General features: G+C 35.8%; 1 protein-coding gene across 1 annotated transcript; it reads left to right on the top strand.

Annotated features, from left to right (window-relative positions):
- SLC7A9 (solute carrier family 7 member 9) lies at positions 3523 to 21246 on the top strand. Its single transcript, XM_021408426.1, has 12 exons — positions 3523 to 10031; positions 11200 to 11347; positions 12264 to 12506; positions 13155 to 13280; positions 13605 to 13704; positions 15217 to 15261; positions 15577 to 15700; positions 17373 to 17476; positions 18260 to 18356; positions 19155 to 19304; positions 19851 to 20025; positions 20919 to 21246. Exons 1-12 carry the CDS (start codon positions 9927 to 9929, stop codon positions 20981 to 20983), a joined length of 1482 nt encoding a protein of 493 aa, XP_021264101.1. The 5' UTR covers positions 3523 to 9926; the 3' UTR covers positions 20984 to 21246.

The following is a 21757-nucleotide window of genomic DNA, read 5'->3' as shown; positions in this document are numbered from 1 at the left end:
GCATCAACTGGGGCAGTTAAAAAGATACTTGTACAGTCCATCACTGCCAGGAATGTGTACTTATAAAAATGTAAATGATTGTCTGGAGTCCACTCTTCCTAAGCATGCACACCTTTGTTAACATTATCCTCCTTACCTAATTAATTTCTTTGAAACTGTATGGAAGTCAGGTCTCTGCAGCCCCTGGGCACTGGGGGAGGTACTGCCAGAATGTTCTCTCACAACGACCATAGTTAAAGCTGTGTCAGACTTGGAGTCCTGCTACCTTGTGCTTGAAGTGATTGTGACTTACCTTCTTTTTCCATTGTAGTCAACAGGAAGATAGGAAAGAGAGATGCTAGTCAGAAGCAAACAGGACAAGTCAGGATAAGATACGAACAATGAGCAATAAAAAGTAATTGCCCGGTTTGTGTTCTTCTCTTTAAAATAGTATCAGATTATATTAAGAGGGGATTATTTGCGGTCTGAACGCTGAAGGTGAAAGGAAGGGTACCACTTTCAACATAAGCATGGGTCTGTTCATCTTCACTGTTACAATCATTTTGCATACACAAAAGTGCATGTATTCTAAACAATCTTTTAGGCTTACTGGTTCTACTCCCCACTAGTCATGATTTTGGTCATCTTGTAATTCCTAGAAGAACTGTATATTGAACTGCTTTGGTGTTAAGATACCAAATTAAAAGGAGAACTGTTTTTGAGAACTTTGATGTAGACATACACTGTATACAATTGCAGGACTCTACTCAGAGGTTCTTACCAACCTGCTACCATATACATGAATCAGAGCCACAAACAGTGTTAGAAGTAGTAGGAATTCCATTGCTCTTTTCAGACTTAGCATACAAAGCTAGTCATAAATCATTACATGGTCTTTCAAACCAAAACCATCGTATTCCTCTACACTGAGCTTGTCTTTTCAACATAGTAAGTTTAGAAAAAGCAAACAACTTCCAGAGTACTGGTATAAAGTATGACATTGTGAAAAAGTACACAAAATGGGCAAGGGATATCACCTCAAGGCAGTAGCTGACCTCAGTATGATATTAATATCCTTGCCAATTTCTATTATGGTGGCAAGGGATGTTATGATTTTACTTACATAAGAAGCGCTCACTTTGTAGCAGAGTACCTTACATTCACTGGCTGCTGCTTTTATATTTACATTTGTCAGACACCACCTCACACATGGTAACAATTCTTCAGCTACCACCTGTAACAGACTGCTCAACTGTCCACATTCACCTTGCTTCAGCAGAGTAAGTGGTAAACAAACAAAAAAACCCAAACACTTTAAGGAAAATAAGTTACGCAAAAGAATAAAACCTGAACAGTTTAGTAACCTATAATTCTCTATACATTACAAAATTTAAAGATATTACCTCTTACTGTATTAGACATGATTGCAGAACCCTCCAGTTAACTACTAGAATCTGCTATCTCACTTTTTCTCCTCTGAGAGGAAGATGACTCCTCCCCACTATAATTTTTTTAAACTCCCCAATATTATCCAATAGTATAGGTTGACCAGTTTAATTGTTTCTACTTCTGCTACTATGAACAAAGAAGCAATTGTGTTAAATCATCTGACAACATTTACTGTCCATTCCTCTTTGGAAGGAGCTTTAGGGAAATACAAAGATACAGATTTTTAATTACCATGCAAAAACTAAGGAAGAAACAAAACTTGTAATCATTCTTCACTTTTCTGTTAACATCAAGGACAGAAATAATTACTTCGGTAACCTTTGAACCACGCCAAACTAAGGGATGAAGTTCATGGAAGAAAGCAGCATTGGGAAAAAGTGTGTAAGGCAAAAACTTCTGAATTGTAAAACAACTGTCTTACCCTCAAAATCTTGACACAAGCAGAGGTTGCAGAGCTTTTATCATACATGTTCATTCGATCTGTTTTCTAAATTCTAACTACCACCACATACTTTGTGGACATTCTATGGATACTGTAAACCTGTGAAAACTGAACTGCTCCAGCTTGCATGATTTGCATAGAAATCACTTTGTACATACCAAAGCACGTGCTGTGAATCCTGCTCAATGTTTAAATATGTGCTTTTTAAAAAGAGAACAAAACAGGAAAGAAACAAGAAAACCTACACTTTGAGATGTTTAATAACCAAGCAACCATGAGGAACTCTCATGATTCAAACAGTTACGTCTTATGAAACTCTTTTAGCATAGCACATTTGTTTCAGATTCTCCCCCATGCTGGGTGTAGTTTTAACACAACAACAACAAAAAAATCTAGAAGCATGGAAAAATATCCTTGGAAAGAAAACTTACACTAAATGTTTCTTGCTTCAGTTTTAAGTGCAAGAAATCTAGTCAGCACGAAACTGAGAAAGGATTATTACTTTCCTCTTTCTGACTGCAATTCCATTAACCATCCATTCAATGTACTCTCTAACCTAAATGAGCATCAATTTAAGATTTAGATGACAAGCATTCCAGAACAGGCATCAATTCCACTATTCCTGCAGATAGACCCAGAACAAACTGACCAAAAAACCCTTTTCCCATCCCGACAGTGACTCACTGCTTCTTTCTTCGTACATTTTTCCCAATTAGTTTTCATCTACTCTATTACAGAATTTTAAATATACTTTCTAGACTTTGCCGCTCCAATTTGTTGGTGAGAACATCATGAGGGACATAAATAAAAGCCTTATAAAATTGATATTCCTCCTCATCCATTTGGCTAATTAGTTTTAGAAATAAAACCAGATTTAGCTTGACCGATAAATTCATACTTACTACAGCTCATTCCTTCATAAGTGCAGTGCGAAGGCTGTTAATGCTAGGCACTGCAGTAATACAAAGAAACAAACAAAATACTCTTTCCTGTTTGCATGAGCAACTTTCATGCACCTTTAATGTGCTGAAATGAAGCATTAACTATCCTGTTCTGAGAAAATAATCACCTTGTAACCAGAAACAAAGACATCCAAGTCTGAACGTGCTGAAATTTCGCATCATTGAGTAAATGAGCTTGGTCAGTACACAAGCATAAAAGAAAATGTTACCTAAAAAGACTTTGTGTCTTCACATTGTCTAGTAGTTACTATACACATACACTACTACAAAGAAGTGATTCAATTGTGTATTGCACTACAAAAGCTTTACTCATGACAATTTGTTTTTGTTATGCACTGACATCAGCTACTATTTTACCTCAACCAGTGCTTGGACTGAGCATACTGATTTTAAGCGCTCTCCTTCCTTTTACAGTATCTTGCTGACTGTAAAATGAACTAATTAAGTACTGCTACAACCTCCTTTCACAAAATAAAAATGAGGCAAGTACTTCAATTCTTACCAAGAAACCAAGAAGACAATTCAGAATTTGTACACCTGTGGTCATATTAGTTGCATTACTTCATTTACAGACCATATTATGTTCATAACTACTAAACATACTTTATTTTAACTTGGAAAGGTGGTGGTTGTGTTTACATTTCAGAAACAAAACCCTGGAGAGTCTGGAGTAAACTCAAGCAACTCAGATGCATCTTCAAAATACTGTTAAAATAAGGTTTTCAGAGGTGAGCTGCAGAGATACTGGAAAGATTCTACTACTCAGACTCACTAAGAGAAGTATGCCTCATAACGTCCTGTGGTCTGCTGGTGATTCATTCTCTAGTTTATAGCCTATGACAACGTTATCTACAGAAGCTAATTTCAGATTCCCTGAAATGCTCATCATTAAGTTGAGGTCAAACAGCAGACACAGGTATTTCAATTTTTTTTTTCTTTTTGGAAAAACATCTCTAGATGTTTTTTCTTGTGTTGAAATTAATTCAGTGCATCTATACTCACTCTCTGAAGATCTACTGTAGTATTTTAAAGTTATTTAACATGCCAAATGTTTGGTTTTGATGAATTTAAACTCAGATTCAAGTACTGTAAATGTAAAAAAAAAAAACAAACTTGATTCCTAAACAACATACAGCACTTCTGACTTATTTGTAGTGGTTGTTAAGATATAGCCTAAATTTCGGCACAAAAACAGAAAATGATTATTATTTGAGAGATCTTTAAAGTCATATTTTGAAACTAATGAAGAATCATCATGTCAAAAAAGAACATCTCCATACTGAGATGATTAAGACCCTTCTAAATTATTTAAATAATTATACTCAAGTTTACTGAATCAGCAAAGACTTATTGTGGCTTATCTTCAGTTATATCTTTACTGTAAAATCTTTTGAGAACTCCACCTGCTCTGAAAGATGTTGTTTACCTCCTAATGTGAGGGTAAAAAAAAAAATGGAAAAATACAACAGATCGGGAAGACATTTTTATACAATCCCTTGCAGTGACTTGTCTGAATAACTACCGAGGTAGATCTACCATTAGCAAACCTGAAGACCTTTCCAACAGCTTTATTCCTTTCACTACTTTGTCACAAGGGCCCAAACAAATTACTCACCTAATCTTTCCTACTTACATAATGGTATGACAGTCAGTGGGCAGCTAAGGTCCACCATGGCACTCACTCCTCTTGCTCCACAGAACAGGGAGAGAAAATATAAAACAAGAACACTGATAGACTGAAATAAGGTGGAGTTTAATGAAAGGGGGAAAAATGCAAAGGCTGTGGCAGCAAAAAGCAGCAAAAGTTACTCTCTACTTCCTATCAGCGCAAGCGATGTTTAGCTACTACTTAGGAAGCAGGGCCTCAAAAAGCACAGCAGTTTCTCAGGAAGACAAACACTTGGCTAACAAGAGGCCCCCCAGCTGTTACTGCTGAGTAGAATGCCAAACAAGTATTGGATGTCCCTCTGGTCAGTTTCGGTTGGTTGTCCTGGCTGTGTCCTCACTGCACCTCCTGCCCACCCCAGCCTGCATGCTGTGCCAGCACTGCTCAGCACTAGCCAAAACACTGCTGTGATATCCAAGCTGTTCTAGCTACAAGTCAAAGCACAGCGCTGCATGGCCAGCCAGTACAACTGACTGGTACAAGATGCAAGGAACTTGCAATAATGTGTATGACCTACTTGACACAGCTATTCAGAAACACTGTTTTCTTACATTCCACTCAAAACATAGCTGGAATTACCCAGAAGAAAAATGAAATGCATTTAAGGTCAGCAGAAGTGAGATAACTTCATAGAGCACATCTGTTAACAGCAGGAGTCAAAGAAGAGGGAGTGCAAGTAAACAAAGCATTCCTCTGACACAAATGAAGTAACCTGTTAGGTAGCAAGGTTAGAATGGAAAGTATCCATTCTGAGATACCACTAAGCTACAAGTAAAATCTGCAAGTTAGAACAGTCATTACCATTTGTTCAAGAATTGCCAGTCCAAAGAATAATACGTGCATTACTGCAAGCAATAAATACCAACCCCAACAAACATTAACCTTTATTATTAGTGAGAATGATCATAAAAGCTAAATGTATATGCTGTCGTCTTGTTGTTTCCTGAATTAAAGTTGAAAATTACTTTTTATGATATAATTAGTAAGCAGTATCTGAAAAGGTTCAAACTAGACTGACAGGACCAGCCCACAGAGTGCTCCATTCTGCAGTCCCTTGGAATTTGAACTCCTTGATCTCTTCGTACATATACAGCTGAGAGGGAAGGAGTCTTCTCCCATGGCTGTAGAATGTAATTTCTCTTGTCCATGAAGAAAAAAAAACACAGTAGAATTCTTGAACTCAATGTTGTTTTTTAAGTGGCTCAGAAAAGCATTGCTGATAGAAGTCCAAGCCCTTTAACAGCTTTATACCATCTTAAGATTAACCCTTAAAATAAAACTAGATAACAAATAAGTATACTTCTCTATTTTTATAAGGAAACAGGCTAAATAAAATCAAACCACTGACAGAGATTAAACATGTCTACTCAACAAATGAGAACTTTCTAAATATATATTCAATGTTGACTCAATAAATTGGTTGCTTAGTGAAAAACTAACAGATTTTCAAGGTTGCCTGTATTATATCTCAAACAAAATAAAGGAGAGAGGTGTGATGCAGAAAAAATCTGAGAACATCATAGGGGGATGTAGAATGTCTATCTGCATGTAAAACTCAAAGCTTACTCACTCTCAATACACTGCATCTAAAAAAAAAATATGTGATTCCTTGTTAAGTAAGGTTTTTAAGACAACACACTCCATTATCATTCCACCAAAATTACCCAAGGATTTGTACATCTCCTTTTTTGTTGGTCTGGAAATTCCAGGCTGCAGATGACATGAAAGGTCTATTTACTTCACCTTCAGAGTAAAAAAAAGCTAGCCCCATGTATGATTCCCCTTCCCATCCCCAAAATATTTCTTCTTTTCACATGAGCTATTTCAGTAGTCTGTGTCATTTCCATAAAAACAAAGGAGCAGTAAGAAGATTACGTCTCTTAATCATCAAGCCTAGAGAACACAGAAATACATTATATAATATTCAATACAAAGCTAAGTATATGCAATTGATAGATGTAGAAACATCAGTACATCATGATTACCAAGAAAATTATTTTTTTTAAGTCCTTGTAAAAGGATGCAGAAAAAAAGAGTAAATTGTTGATATCTGGCTTTTCATATGCTTAAGGACTTTGGCTTTAATATTCTTTATTCTCTTTACCTGCTGGTAAAACAAACAAAAACAGCACACAACTTATCTGACTTGTTCAGATGGTAACTTCTGAACAAGTTGGTTAAGATGAAAGAGCTTTTTTTTTTTTTTTGAAGTTTAACCCTGCTTTTAATTCTTACCAAAATCAAAAGTAAAACTGATAGCTGCAAAAATGCAGCTACAGCTTTGGTTTCAGTACTGACATTATTTTGCAATCTCATCCTCATCAGTGACCTAGATGAAGGCATACAGTACATCCTCAGCAAGTTTGCTGATAATATGAAGCTGTGAGGAGTTGCTGACGTACCAGAAGGCTCTGCTGCCATTCAGTGAGACCTGGTCAGGCTGCAGAGTTCAGCAGAGAGAAACCAGCTGAGGTTCAGCCATGGCAAACACAGCATCCTACACCTAGGGAGGAATAACCATGTGCAGCAGTACAGTTTAGGAGCTGACCTGCTGGAGAGGAGCTTTGCAGAGAAGGGCCTGGGTGTCCTTGTACAATAGGTTGGCCAGGAGCCAGCAGTGTGCCCTTGCGGCCAAGAAGGCCAATGGTATCTTGGGGTATGTTCAAAAGAGCATGGCCAGCAAGGTGACGGAGGTGATCCTCACCTTCTACTCTGTCCTGGTGAGGCCACATCTGGAGTACTGTGTCCAGTTCTGGGCTCCTCTGTTTAAGAAAGGCAGAGAATTTCTAGAGAGAATCCAGTGAAAGGCCATGAAGATGACTGGGGCCTGAAGCAACTCCCTTATGAGGGAAGGCTGAAAGACCTGGGACCATTCAGCGTGGAGAAGATCAAGAGGCAATCTCAATGCTTATAAATACTTAAGACAGGAGTCAAGTGGAGGGGGCCCAGGTTCTTCTTTTCAGCAGTACCTAACAACAAGACAAGGGGCAATGGGCAAAAATTGGAACACAGTTCCATACAAACATGAGGGAAAATCTCTTCACTTTGAGGGTTACACAGCACTGGAACAGGCTGCCCAGAGAAGTTGTGGAGTCTCTTTCTCCGGAGATGCTCCAAAACGCACCAGGACTCCTTCCTGTGCAACCTTCTCTAGGAAACTTGCTTTAGCAAATGTGTTGGACTCTACCTCCAGAGCTTCCTTCCAATCCCTATAATTCAGTCTCAGAGAAAAATGGATGTGGCACAGTCTGGGTTGGCCATAACAAAACACGGTAGACAGAAACCAATATACAGATATTTCACATTTTCTTCAGTCTATTTTTTTTTATCACAGATTTACATTAACATTACAAAAGCCAGGAATTCCCGTTGGTCAAGACTGCATGCTTAAACAGAAGAATAAAAGGAAAAAAAAACGCTGTCAATGTGCCAGTATATGGTTGGGACAGAACAATAAAGTTCCCTTCTCTCATTCCATTTATCATGATTGGCCTTTGTGTTAGCAACATACAGACAACCTCAACTCTTCACTAGTTTTGATATTTAGGTCCAACAATATGGACTTATTTCCAGCCCTGAATTACTATTTTCTTGAGGCATTACCATAACAAGAAGTCTTAACAGATTTTAATGTGATTAATATATTTTAGTTTTTAACAGTAGATATTAAAAAAAGTCAGCTGATGTTTGATTTAATTAGGACTTACTGCTTGCATTACCAAAAATAATGATGTGAAAAACACGGGCTTTTTTTTTCTAGTATTTTACGGATGACTAGCAGGAATGAAAGAAGATACCTTGCCTCAGCACACACTGTATCAGCAGTGTTGTCCTGGAGATACAGTTGTACAGAAACTGAGACAGGTCTTCTTCCCCTAAAGCAAGATTTTTAAGCATTTACAAAAACGAAAAATTAACTGAAACTGCACACGAAAGGAACACAAGCTGCCCACTCAGCCATCTTCAGGTTAATGAAAAACAAATGAGAGATTTCTGCTTACACTTCTCCCATCTCCTCAAGATGGAAACAAGCAGTTTTTGTGGGATGCACTTAACATCTGGACAGATGTTTTTAAACACATCCACACTACAACAATTCAAGTTTATCTTTCCACAAAGTTTCTAAACCAGAAATAGCTTGACATGAAATTAAAATGCACTCAAATTATGATTTCCTTTCACTATATAATAAAATACTCTAGTACTGGACAAACGTCTAATAATTGGACAAACATTCTTAACAAATGGAAAAAAAACCTTTTTGTTTTTAAAGATAAACTAATTGGACTATTGGTTTACCTGTGGTTCCCATCTCATCAGCTACTTGGCTGAGAACAAGTTTAATTATTACCTTTTATAACCTCTGTACTTAAGCTGCTGTTGCTTCTGCGTATTCTGGTTTCGGACATGGACCTGTGTTGCTCTCTAACTGGCTGGTAAATCTAACGGGAGGAAACAGAAACACACTATACAGAGATCCCTGGAGCCTGAATTACACCAAGGAAATACAAATAAGGTAAGTGAAAGTATGAATTACTGGAAGATGACAACATATTCTAGACAAAAAACTTTGAAGAGAGAAGTTGGGGACAAAGCTGTAGTAGAATTCAGTGACCCAAGCCCTGCATTCTTTACATCTGGGCAGTTTTCTATTATAGCCTGAATCTTAAGTTGGATTATTTTGATTTTTAAAATTTTTTAATTCAAAACATAAACCATCTCTCTCTATAGCAGAAACATTTCTGAAGACCAGCAGTACCGAGATGGATGTTCCATCAATTTAAAATGCTACGGAAAAGCCAAGAATTACTGGATACTAGCTGAGTTGCCCAAACATGAAGCATACCCGAGTTATTGTCTGTTTAGCTACGAGACAATTGGCAATGTTCAGATTCTAACAACTACAGGTGGAGAGTCTAAGGAGAGAGGAGATTGACTGAATCAACTGTGGGAATCAAGACTTATCTATCTTAACTTCCATTTCCATCTCTACCTCAGGTTGGATTTTATTCCAATACTGTGTGAAACAAGCAAAATTCAAGAAAATAATACATTCACAAGTCTAAAATTAACTTTTTTTGAAGTCAAAATTGTTTGCAGTCTAATTCTAAACAGAATATAATATTCAGTAGAAGAAATTCACCCTAAGTCAACACAGAGAAGAACAGCAACACTTTCTGAAGCAAAGAGCTGCTCATTAGACAATTACAGGAAATGACACCTGGTCTAACATACTTGCATCTCCAAGAAAATAGGAAAAGGCCTAATTTAACAAAGATCAGAGATAATGTCTCCTAGATAAGAAAACAGGCTAGCTTCTAGGTGAAAGATTAAATCAGCCTGGACTCCTAGTTTCTCTCCTTTGAATGCCTCTATGCTGATTTTTTTTTCCCTCTGATTTATTTAGATATTTCAACAAGTAAATCAAATGGGTGAAGGAAGCTTGAGGAAAAGAAAAGAACAGGACAACAGAAAGGAGGATGGACAATCCATTCAGAGTCAGGAACCCAAAGCTACGAACCTACAAAAACAGGTAAATTCCAACACCCACTCCCTCAACACGTGCATGTGAAGGGCTGGCAGAGGGAGGCAGTAGGAAGGTACGTGTGACGATGCATAATCATATGAAAGTTGAAACTGCGCCTATCTGCAACAGCGTACTGGTGGTTGAATTACATTTTAGAAACTCAATAACTATTAGTTATATAGCTCGGACAGAAATCAAAGAAAGAATATATAATTTTCAAGTATTCAATTTTTTTTTTTTAAATATTTGATACTTCAAAATTGCTCAGCATAACATTACAAACTCTACTAATTCTTTCTAGATAAACTTCTCAGAGGCTGAATAGGGTTGGTTCAGCTCACTGCTTCTACAAATTTGTGTTTCCGTCTGTAAAACAGCTAATGGTACAGAAAGACAAATGGTAATTTTTCACCTCCAGAAAATGACAGATGCTTTTACAGAAAGGATATGCCACTTCTTTTACCTCAGACAAGACTCACAAAGGGAAGTGTAATCTGTATTTCAGCTTAAGCAACCTAGAAAACAATATTCTGTAGAGTTCCATTTAGATGCTAAGAACCTGGACTGGCAAAATACTGAAGGCTATTAGACTAGCTATAACTTAATGAGGAAAATTTAAGTTGCCCACGCCACTGACTATTTAGCCTGAAGTTTTATTAGATTCATCTAATATGCAGGTCACTACAAAGTCTGGAGAATGTAATCTTTTCATCACCTATCATTGTAAGGGTAATTTCTGTGCACAAAAATACCTGAAGCAAGGAGAGCAGAACAACTGCTTAAAGAAAAAGGACAGACTCCAAGAAAACACATCTTAGAAGCTAAGAAAATTCAGAATTCAAGTGTTCACCAAAATGTGACGTTTAAGTTAAAAAGAGAAAAGAGAATGCTCACTTAAAGTTAGTTCTGAGACTCACATAGTTCAAAGGATGGTTTATGAAAACAAATATGCAACCTGGCAAACTATAAATAACTGTGCTATTGGAAATGGCAGGAGTATGCCACAGGACATGTACGCATTTGGAGGAAAAGAAATTCCGTAGTTTACTAGTTAGTTGAAAGCTCATGTCAAAAGCTACTACAATGAATCACTGATGTCAATTATTATCATTGTATTAAATTGAGAAGTAGCTATTAGAAATTACTTCACCAAAATGTCTCCTTTTATTTCAAGGTGGGCCTGATTAGTGGAATCTGTATGATCGTTGGTACAATTATTGGCTCAGGTATCTTTGTTTCTCCAAAATCAGTACTTGCCAACGTTGGAGCTGTGGGTCCTTGTTTAACCATCTGGGCAGCCTGTGGAGTTCTGGCAACACTAGGTAAACGGAGTCAACACAAGAGTTTGAATTACTGCTTAAATCATTTAATTTACTATTCCGTGTCTGCATACAACTCATTTCACAAATTAGGTAATAGCACCTAGACCAAAATCAGTCATACTCTGAAGACTGCGATGAATATGTGTTGTTTATAAACAATAGATTAAGCTATTAAAACCGTAAAGAACATTATTAGTTCATTTTTGAAGCAAAATTTAGTTTTGCTCACTTTATCCACTAATTGTAAAAAAGAGAATACTTTCTATGTAAACCAAAGGCAAAATAATATGCAAAATTCACTAGCAGTGGCCTGGTATTCCTACTATTTTTCTACAGTTGTGTAAATCTAATTTTATCCTACAAAATTTAGTACCAAGTATCTCAGAATATTTCAGTTAGTAAAAGAAAAAGGAATTAATTGTGCTTTATATCAGGTAAAGAGCATAGAAATGATTATTTCTGAGTAAGATACCAGCTACCACAAAGAAACTAAAAGTGCCTCTGTACTTTCAAGCTATGTTTAGTAGACATTTTACTTCAAAACTGTGCAACAAGATCATCTTCTTCCCCACAGGTTTCTAAAAGGTATGTCAGCCTACCGCAGTTGTCATTTGATGTTAAGTATTGGCTCTTAAAGAAATCAGAACCTTCGTACTTTATCTACAAGTCATAGTAACGTACTGTATAACAATACAGTAAATTCCACATCGTTATTTTTTAGTATGTTTTTCCCCAAACTCACGCACTTCCTCACAATTAAAATCTAGTGTGCACTGTAAAATGTATGCAAACATTAAAGAATTAATGATACATTACATAGATCTACTTCTGTAATTGTGCTATCTATAAATAGCCCATAGTTTGAGACATGCATAAACCAAACAAAAAAATAACAAGTGTGTTTCTTGTTGTTCAGGTGCACTTTGTTTTGCTGAGCTTGGGACAATGATCACAAAATCAGGAGGAGAATACCCTTACCTTATGGAGGCCTTTGGCCCAATACCAGCATTTCTGTTTTCTTGGGCAAGCTTGCTCGTCATGAAACCCAGTTCTTTCGCTATCATATGTCTCAGTTTTGCAGAATACGCATCGGCTCCCTTTTATCCAGGTTGCAATCCACCTCCAGTAGTCATCAAGTGCCTTGCAGCAGCTGCCATTGGTAAGACTTTTTTATTATTATTATTATTTTTTAAGTGACAATTTCCATAACTGCAAAGCAATTTCTGTTTACACTCATCCATTTCAGCATAGTAAGAATTCAGCACATTAATCCTTATGAGGACAGCAGGAAGCAGTCCTTCACTGAAGGAACAGAACTTTGGAACAACATTTTAATTTGGACAAATATATTGATTTTTATTTATTTTTTCATGTATAATTTATTTTAATTTTGAACAATATAGTAATTATGGGAAGGACTCACTGACTCAATACACAAAATGGATAGGTGGTTTACTTCTAGCCTATGTTTATTTTATTCTTTAGCAAGAAAAATACAGCCGTAAAATGAACACTTATCTGCAGCAGAAAACGAATTAAAAACGTTAGGGGAGATATTTCTGTATTTATCACAATGCAGTGCAGTTACTATGTACATCATATTGTTGTTACTGTTATAGGTACATATGTAATTCAACCTTTTTCCTTACTACCTTAAATCATCCCATCATCTTATGTTAAAAATTGTACGAGCAATATATAGTTCAAGAGAAAAAAGCATTAAAGGGAATAAGGGAAAAAATGCTTAAGAAATCTACTTTCAGCTCTGACAAATTTCATGCAAGACATATGAATTTATTTCTTTTAGTGGTAATTACAATAGTGAATTCACTGAGTGTGAAGCTGGGAAGTTACCTCCAGAATTTTCTCACAGCTGCTAAAATGATAGTTGTGGCAATCATTGCTGTAACTGGAATTGTTCTCCTTGCACAAGGTAATGAAATATATGTTCACTTCCAACAATTATTTTAGTTTATGATGCAATATCTAAGAATTTCCTACTGACAAAAATGGCACAAAAATAAGGCTCTCTTTGTTCAGTGTTGATGTTCTGAAGTCTCTTCGAAACTACAGTACTTTCTTTTAGAGGAAGTGAAGTAACAAATTCAGTACTACCAATAAGTTCATAAAAATTCTATGAATTGATTTTTAACAAAGCGTTTCAAAAGATCCAACAGAAGTTGGAATATTTCTTCATCTAATGGTGATTAGCTGAATTAATTTTAACATTTGTCACCAATATTTGTCTTATTTCCAGGAAAAACCCAAAACTTTCAAGATTCTTTCAAGGACAGTAAGATTTCTGTTAGCTCTATCGGTTTGGCGTTCTATAATGGACTGTGGGCATACGACGGATGGTAAGGTATCTTTACCAGTGCTAATAGGTACAGCTTAACAGCCTTTAACTCTCTAACCCAGCAGAACTCAAAATATGTAAGTTAACATCTGAATTTTTATAAATAATCTCTTAATAAATTGTAGAAAAAGAACAGTAGCCTAGGTTAAAAAAAATCTTCAAGTTACTGTTTATTAGGGAAAAGTTTAACAGTAGATCCTGAAAGGGCTACTGCTTCCGTACTTAAGGTGCTTAGATACTGTAGTAACAAGGCAGATGTAAGAACAGCTAATTCAAAACAGATAATTCTGTTAGGCAAAACCTCTCTATAGGTTACTCCCAACGTTCATGTTTTGTGAAACATTCAATTAGTACAGGAGAACATAAATATTAGAAGTTTTAATTCATATATTTTTTTTTCAGCCTCAGTTGGAATTATCATAAAAACAATAAAGGTTCCTTCCCTGAGAAGCTTCCCATTGTACACCTCACCTGTATTATTATTATCTATTGTGTTAGTATAAAGAAAATATATTTGAAAATAATCACAAATATGGAAGGTTCTAGGTTTACATTCAAGTTCTATAAAAAGCATCCACATTCAATACTCAGAAGACTACTTTCCACTATTACTTCCATCAGAAAAAAACATTTACTGCAGGAATATAGATAACAACCTTCGCTACAGACCAGAAAATATACATTTCACTTCCTGAAACTAACAGGAATGTGAACTGTTTTGAGGCTCTGCTGGTACAAATCTAAGATCAAGACCTGATCCACTAATGCTATTCTTAAATGTTCATATTGTCAAGTTTTGCAAATAGATGAATATTTTTTAAAGGAATTAAGAATATAAATCTTTACTTACAGCAAAAGAAGTCAAATTCAGACCAAATGTCAGACCAAATTTAAAATGGATTATTCTTTCAGGTTCTCTTCCCAAGCTTGAGTCTCTCAACTTAGGCATGCATATTTGTTTCAGATATTTACCTAGACTTTTTTTTTCCAAGGGTGGGAGGGGCAGGGCACTGCTGCCTAAATCCTAAATAGTTACTTAAACCATCAGGGACTGAAATTTCAAAAGCTGCCTGGAAAACCGTAAATACGAATTCCTCATGTTTTCAGAAGCAGAAGAGTAAAAAAAAAAAAATCTGTTTCTCTTAAATAAGTCTACTAGTCTTTAACAAGTCCTTGCAATGGGTACATTCAACTAGCACTTTTATTTGAAAAAAAAAAAATAGATGTTGCAAAGCTTGAAGCTCAAAGGACATTTCTGGTTATTCCAGGACATTTTACCCAGGACCTAAGACAATCTCAATTCAAAATTATAAAGGCACTTCTGAAAATGCAGGATGCATAAAAACTTTAAGGAGGAAAAAGTTACGTGAGGCTAACAGTTGGATAAGAAACTCGAACACTTCTTTTTTAACCTGTAGTTTTACTATTGTTTTATTTTTAACTGGAAAGGCAAACAGTAACAGGAAGTAACATCTGACTGCTAGTAACATTGCATTAATGATTTTACTTCTAGGAATCAACTCAATTACATCACAGAAGAACTTAAGAATCCTTACAGGTAAAAAAACTACACACAAGTTGTATTTCTAGCAATAAAAATAAAACTCAATTTTTGTACAAGCAAGCATATATTTGGGCTGGACTTCAGAAGAAATGCTTACTCAAAATTCGAGTACTTGCAGAAGAAGGGCTATCGTATATTCTGGCTTTCATAAATGTGATTTTTTTTTTTTAATCCTGATTTCTGTTGCTCTACAGTAAAGGAACATAAACATACCTGAAGAATATCTGGGAAAAAAAGAGTCCAGTTTACTACAGTAACAATGCCAGTGATACAGCAATGCTAATGAAGTCTTACTTTTACATTCTTTAGAAACCTACCACTATCTATAATTATTGGAATCCCCTTGGTTACAGTTTGTTACGTTTTGATAAACATTTCCTATTTCACCGTAATGACTTCAACAGAACTCCTACAGTCCCAGGCAGTTGCTGTGGTAAGTCTCTTTATTTTACAAAAAAAGCATTTGAAGAAGGCCATGCGCATTACAGCTTCTTCAGCAGTAAAATGAATAAAAAGCAACCTGTAAATTTCAGATACAATTTATTTCTAAACTGTCAGCCTCACCTTGATCCCCCCCACCCCGTTATCTATTGCTTCTTAAAAATTTACACAATGACTTATTCAAACTGTCTCATCAGATCCCAAGAAAAAACTGCATGCACAAGTAATGCAGTCTTCGACGTAACATTCTGTAAAGGCTACAGCTCAGCAGCTGTTTTTTCCATAAGCACTAAAAAGTATATGGAAAAACAACATCTGACTGCTGCTTTGCCCTTGTCAGTGCTTCCAGCAGTTCCAAGAAACAAGTACTTGTGAAATGACAGTAGATTAGACCTTATCATTCTGGAGGTAGAAAACAGGCAACTACACTTCCTCATTATAGCTAATTTTATCTTAAGATTAAGAGAAATCATTTTCTCCGTTACTACAGGACATACTATTGCCAAAATTCATAGAAGATTATTCTTAAGATTTTAGAAATTTATATAAACACATCTGTCCCTTCAGTTCCTCTCACTACATTCTCCAGGGGGCATCTGTCTCCCAAACCACTGATCAGCATCTTGCAGCAATTTTTCACTGTTAGTTTTATGTAAAAACAAAGAGCACCTAATAAGAAGGCGGTGTAATACAATGAAGAGGTACATTAATGTAAAAATACTCAAAAATCACATGGAACTCTTTTAAAACATAATTTTCAGGCAATTTAGTTATCTTTGTTTTTCCTCCACCAAGAGGTATAGTACCTAACCCGGAATTTTATGCTGATAAAGAGTCACTTCTCTTTGGTGTACCACTCAGCTGACCACCTATGGTAAGCTAGCACCGAAGCCATCAGACTAAGAAAATCTCAACTGCTGCTGGGCAGTACAAAAGTGACACAGCAGCACAATAAGTGCAGTACACTGTGTGAACATGTCTCTGTATCTTTACAAGTAGCTTTCTTGCTCAATGCTGATGAGTACCCTGCTATTGGATAAAGCAGCTATGCTTTGATGTTAAGCTTGTGCAGAAGTGGAACTCTCTATGCTTGACTTAAAAAGTTAACCACCCTTTAAATACAAATCCAAAACCTACCTCCTAAGTTTTAATTTAAATTCTCTTACAGCAGGCCAATGTACCTACATTAGTCCCAATTCATCGTGTATTAACAACCAACAAAACATGGCAGAGACCTACTTCACAAACTTTGCAAGTTCGTCCTTCGCACATCTTCACTACTATCATTATTCTTTCCCTAAAGGTTGTGTGTGTGTGGTGCTCTGCACCAATTACATCTTTTGTTTTGCAGACATCCCCAAACCAAGTGTCTTAAACAGAACTGAATTTCAGTGTATTTTTCGTATCTGTCTGCCAGTGTTTCCTACACATGCTGCATCTCAAACACCAGGACAATAATATCCCACTCTTCTTTACAGAATCTTACATGAATTGAAGTTCTAATTTGGCTAAACACTCTTGAATAAGGAAGTATCAATAAAATATGGATGTTGTGTAAAATAGTCAATAAGTACAGAATCCATTTCTGAAGTGGCACCGACGCTTTAATATTTCAAAAAGCAGTTAAAATGACAAAAATGATTAATTTTAATCCCATATCCTAGACATGGGGAGACAGAGTCCTTTATCCAGCATCTTGGATAGTCCCTCTCTTTGTGGTCTTTTCTACAATTGGATCTGCCAATGGGGTGTGTTTTACTGCAGGCAGGTAAGCTCCCATTCTAAATACTTCAAAAAAAATATTTTTAACAAGTGAAAAAAATAATGTAATATTTGTATTTAACCTGAATAAATATATAGAGAAAATAATTAAGTACTTGCAAATCTGGCTACAGTATATTTTGCAAAAAGAAGCAGTAGCTATACAGGTTTGAAAAAATAAGATCTCCTCACTTCAAAGATACATCATTGTTCTTCTGGCTGAATTTAAAGCTAATCATTAAGCAAACAAAAAAAATTAAGAATTAAAACTGACTACAAAATTAACAGTCAAGATAAGAAATTGAAAAAGAAGCTGTTCCTTTTGATCTTGTTTGCTCAACATTTCTATTTACTATTTAAAAACATAACTATCTGAACACAATAGGACTGCAGAGACTTCTTGACAGAAGGCTGTTAAGATACTACTTTGATATGGAAAAAAATGAATAGTCTTAATTAAAGGCAAAGGCACTAAAATTGATTCCAAAACAATTCCAGTTAAATGAAATGTGAAAACTAACGACTCTGAAAATAGAATTAGTTTCAAGCTCTGTGCCTTAATATCAGTTACTTGCACTACTTCGATTTACTGCAATAATCCCTAAATACCATTGTATATTAAAGGAAATAGTGACCTACACTAGAGGAAGTTCTAGTCAAATGCAGCTGCACAATAAAAACAAATCTTAAAATGAATGGTGCTCTCCTCTTCCCCCTCTTTTTGGTAAAGTAAACCCACCTGAACTCTGTGTGCCATGCTAACAAGCTCGCCTTGCTTTTATTTTTTCAGACTTGTTTATGTAGCAGGTCGTGAAGGGCACATGCTAGAGGTGCTCTCTTACATTAGTGTTAAGCGCTTAACACCAGCACCTGCTATCATATTTTATGTAAGTATACACTCTAAGCACAGAAATTATGAAAAATGTTCGCCGGCACTTCCAAAATTTCTTACTAGCAGTCTTGACATGTCTTTGCATCTCTGTGGAATTATGATCTATATACGGCAACAGATGACAGGAAAATTACTAAAGAAGTATTAGGGAAAAAAAAGACTGTAAAAGAAGAACAACTTCTTAATTTCAACGTTTCCATTCAACATTTCCATTCCACAGATGAAGTTTCAAATCAAAACCTTAAGAATCCATAGTATGAAAGTTAAGTTAAAAAATATTGAAGTACTGGCATCAGGCAAATTCTTTATTTCACAGGATGCCTGTGAAATATTTCCTGCTCTATTTCCTCCTTGCAAGAATGCATTTATAACCTTCCATTTTAAAATAGTTCTCTATATTTAGTAAAAATATTTTAAAATAAAAGTAGACTATCTTATTTTTATACTTTACCTGTTTATGTAAAGGTTAAGCCAGATAAATCCGAAGTTTTATTGCTCTGTCCACTCCCAGTAAACCAATAATCAAAAAAACCCATATTTAATGTATTTTCTTCCTTTCGCAGACATAGACAGTCAACAACAAAATGTATCAGCACACACAATTTAAGTCTTTTGACTTAGAAGAACTAAAACTGCACACAAGAAGCTGCAATTCACATATACTCACATGTTTAAACAAAAGCATGCAAAAAAAAGGCTCTGAGTACTGTAAACTTACACTCACATACACGGACATAACTGTAGTTCAATCTTTTTTATAAAAGGCTATGCTAATGTTTGTTTTTGTTTCTAGGGGGCTATTACTATCATTTATATTATCCCTGGTGACATTAACACACTCATAAACTATTTTAGTTTTGCGGTCTGGATATTTTATGGTTTAAGTGTATTTGCACTTATTGTTATGAGATTTACAAGAAGGGAATTCAAGAGACCAATCAGGGTAAGTTCAGCATTCAGTATGGCTTTTCTTCCATTTCCATGAATAGCAAAATTAATTCTAGAAGTTTGGATACTTATACAACATCCTGAGGCAGAGGCCTCCGCCTCACGTGAAATCTAGCCATTTATTTGTGGTTCCTTCTTCAAGTTCCGCACTAGGACAAAGCTCAAAGAATGGAGAGGAGCCCAGGCAATGTTTATTTTCACTCATACAGACCACAGGTAGAAATTCTGTCTCAGATTTTCTGAGACAGGAAACTACAGTCAGCCGATACCAAGACAGGCTCAGAGTTCACTGTACTGGGTTAAGGTCCCAAATTCATTCCAATGTATGTGAATTATTACACTGCAATTTGCAATACAAAGATATTTGTTAACGATTTAAGACTTCCCCATCCATACTCTTGCTACTTCTTCAATTACCAGATCTAGTTCCAGAAATCTCATACAGCAATGAAAATCTGCCTCTCATATATGCAACTTCTGTAAGAATGATAGAACAACTGGCTAAGTATTTGTGTGATTTTTTTTTTTTTTTAACTTGCAGATACCTATCGTCATTCCAGTTATAGTGACATTAGTGTCCATTTTATTGGTACTGGCACCAATCATCACTGCACCTGAACTGGCCTATTTGTACTGTGTTTTATTTATACTAAGTGGACTTATATTTTATGTACTTTTTGTTCATTTTAAGTTCAAGTGGTCCCAGAAAATATCAAGTAAGTATACCTCAATCTCCAAATTCAACAGAACATCGCTAAGCTTTACGATAACTACTCCAACAGAACTCATTTTATGGTTCATCCCAACTAAATTATATAGTGGGGGAAACAGGGAGGGAGGCAATTTTCCAGACAGATAACATTAGTAAAGCTCACTGCGTGTCACTGAAGAGTATTTTATTCACTCCTGCAAAATAAAAGGATGTCCAACTTAAAGCAACGAAGAAACTTAGTTTGCAGAGCTATACATCGCTGTAGTAACACATAGAAACACTTTCTACATGAGTAGAACTACTTTAACCGTAAAGTTAGCTTTTCAGAAAGTTCCTCTAGTCATTAACTAGAGAACAGTAAATATTCTTACGCCACAGAACACTCAGCTATTGGCTCCAGTTATCAATTTTATCATGCTTACTAAGTACAACATCAGCATTAAGACCAATATTAATCACAGTGCTGCTGAGCGAACTGAAAGCTGCAGAAATTCAGTGTGATCATTTATAAAATGATTCTGCCTAATCTCAAAAGGAACTCTTTAAGAATCTCTCAGTGAAAATGTGATAGGCAGGAATTCTGGAAGGGAAAACTGGAACCAGTTACAGAAAATGGAATTAACAGTTCTGTAGACAAAAAAATTCCATGACGTGTTTCCCTCCCTGACCTGAGTTATCATGTATTACGTAACTACGCAATTTGAAACAGTTCACTCTATAAAGAGCAAGTTAAGAAATCCTAGAATATTTTAGCTTGTTCTTACTTCCCACCCCTTAAAGTTTGAGACATGAAAATACACACAACTTCAAAAGACATTTAACTAAGAAAAATGGCATGAATCTGAATATAAATACTTTTTTCCTGACAAAGCTTCTAATAATTAATTTCCTTCTCAGAGCCCATCACTATGTACCTTCAGATGCTTTTGGAAGTTGTTCCACCAGAGGAAGTTGCAGAATAAAATATTCTGTATGTGATAGAGTGTTTTTAAGTGCTACATCAGTTGAAGGAGATTCCATTTAGTTTGGGGCACGTTTAAGCTTTCTGCATTGGTATGTTCATACCAGTGTGCGGTATTTTTGCAATGCTACTTAGTACGTGAAGTACGTTAAATATAAGAATAAAAGACTTCTGAGACACATCAGTGTACAGCAGAGACTTTTTCACTGTTTGCTAATATATTAAGTTTGTCTTATTTTCTGCACTAATACCACTTAAAAAAAGAGGAACTTCTCAATTAAAATGATGGTAAAACTTACCAGTAGCTCTTGGTCAGAATCGCACTTTTCTTCCTGCTGAAAGAACAGACACGCATAGCAGCTCATTTACAGCAACACCTGCAACAAGCCACACAAAAACAGAAGAGACAAAACAGATAATCATCAGTTTCTCAGACCAAACACTGGTCATCAAAAAACTGAAGACTGAGGAAGTGAGAATCAAGTAAGAATGAAGAATGCATCTGAGAACAAAAGAAGAATGACTTTATTATTTTTTTTTTTTAAACACAAGTCATCCATTAAGGCTTAATTTCTCAGGTACATACATTTTCTCCCATGCCATTTAAGGTATAGGACACCAAGTAAATGCAACAGAAGCTACCCTCAGCATGAATAGGACTTGACTTTACAGGACTAACTTCACCACTCTAGAAACGCTCCCTTTGGTTGCTGACAAAAATAAAATTGAAAAAAACAGATACTACATTTATATATGTGACCATGCAGCTTTCAGT

The sequence above is a fragment of the Numida meleagris genome, chromosome 10, assembly GCF_002078875.1.
Source record: "Numida meleagris isolate 19003 breed g44 Domestic line chromosome 10, NumMel1.0, whole genome shotgun sequence".
Lineage (NCBI taxonomy): Eukaryota > Metazoa > Chordata > Aves > Galliformes > Numididae > Numida > Numida meleagris.
The sequence above is the reverse complement of the archived record's forward strand: the minus strand, read 5'-3'. Positions and strand labels throughout refer to the sequence as shown.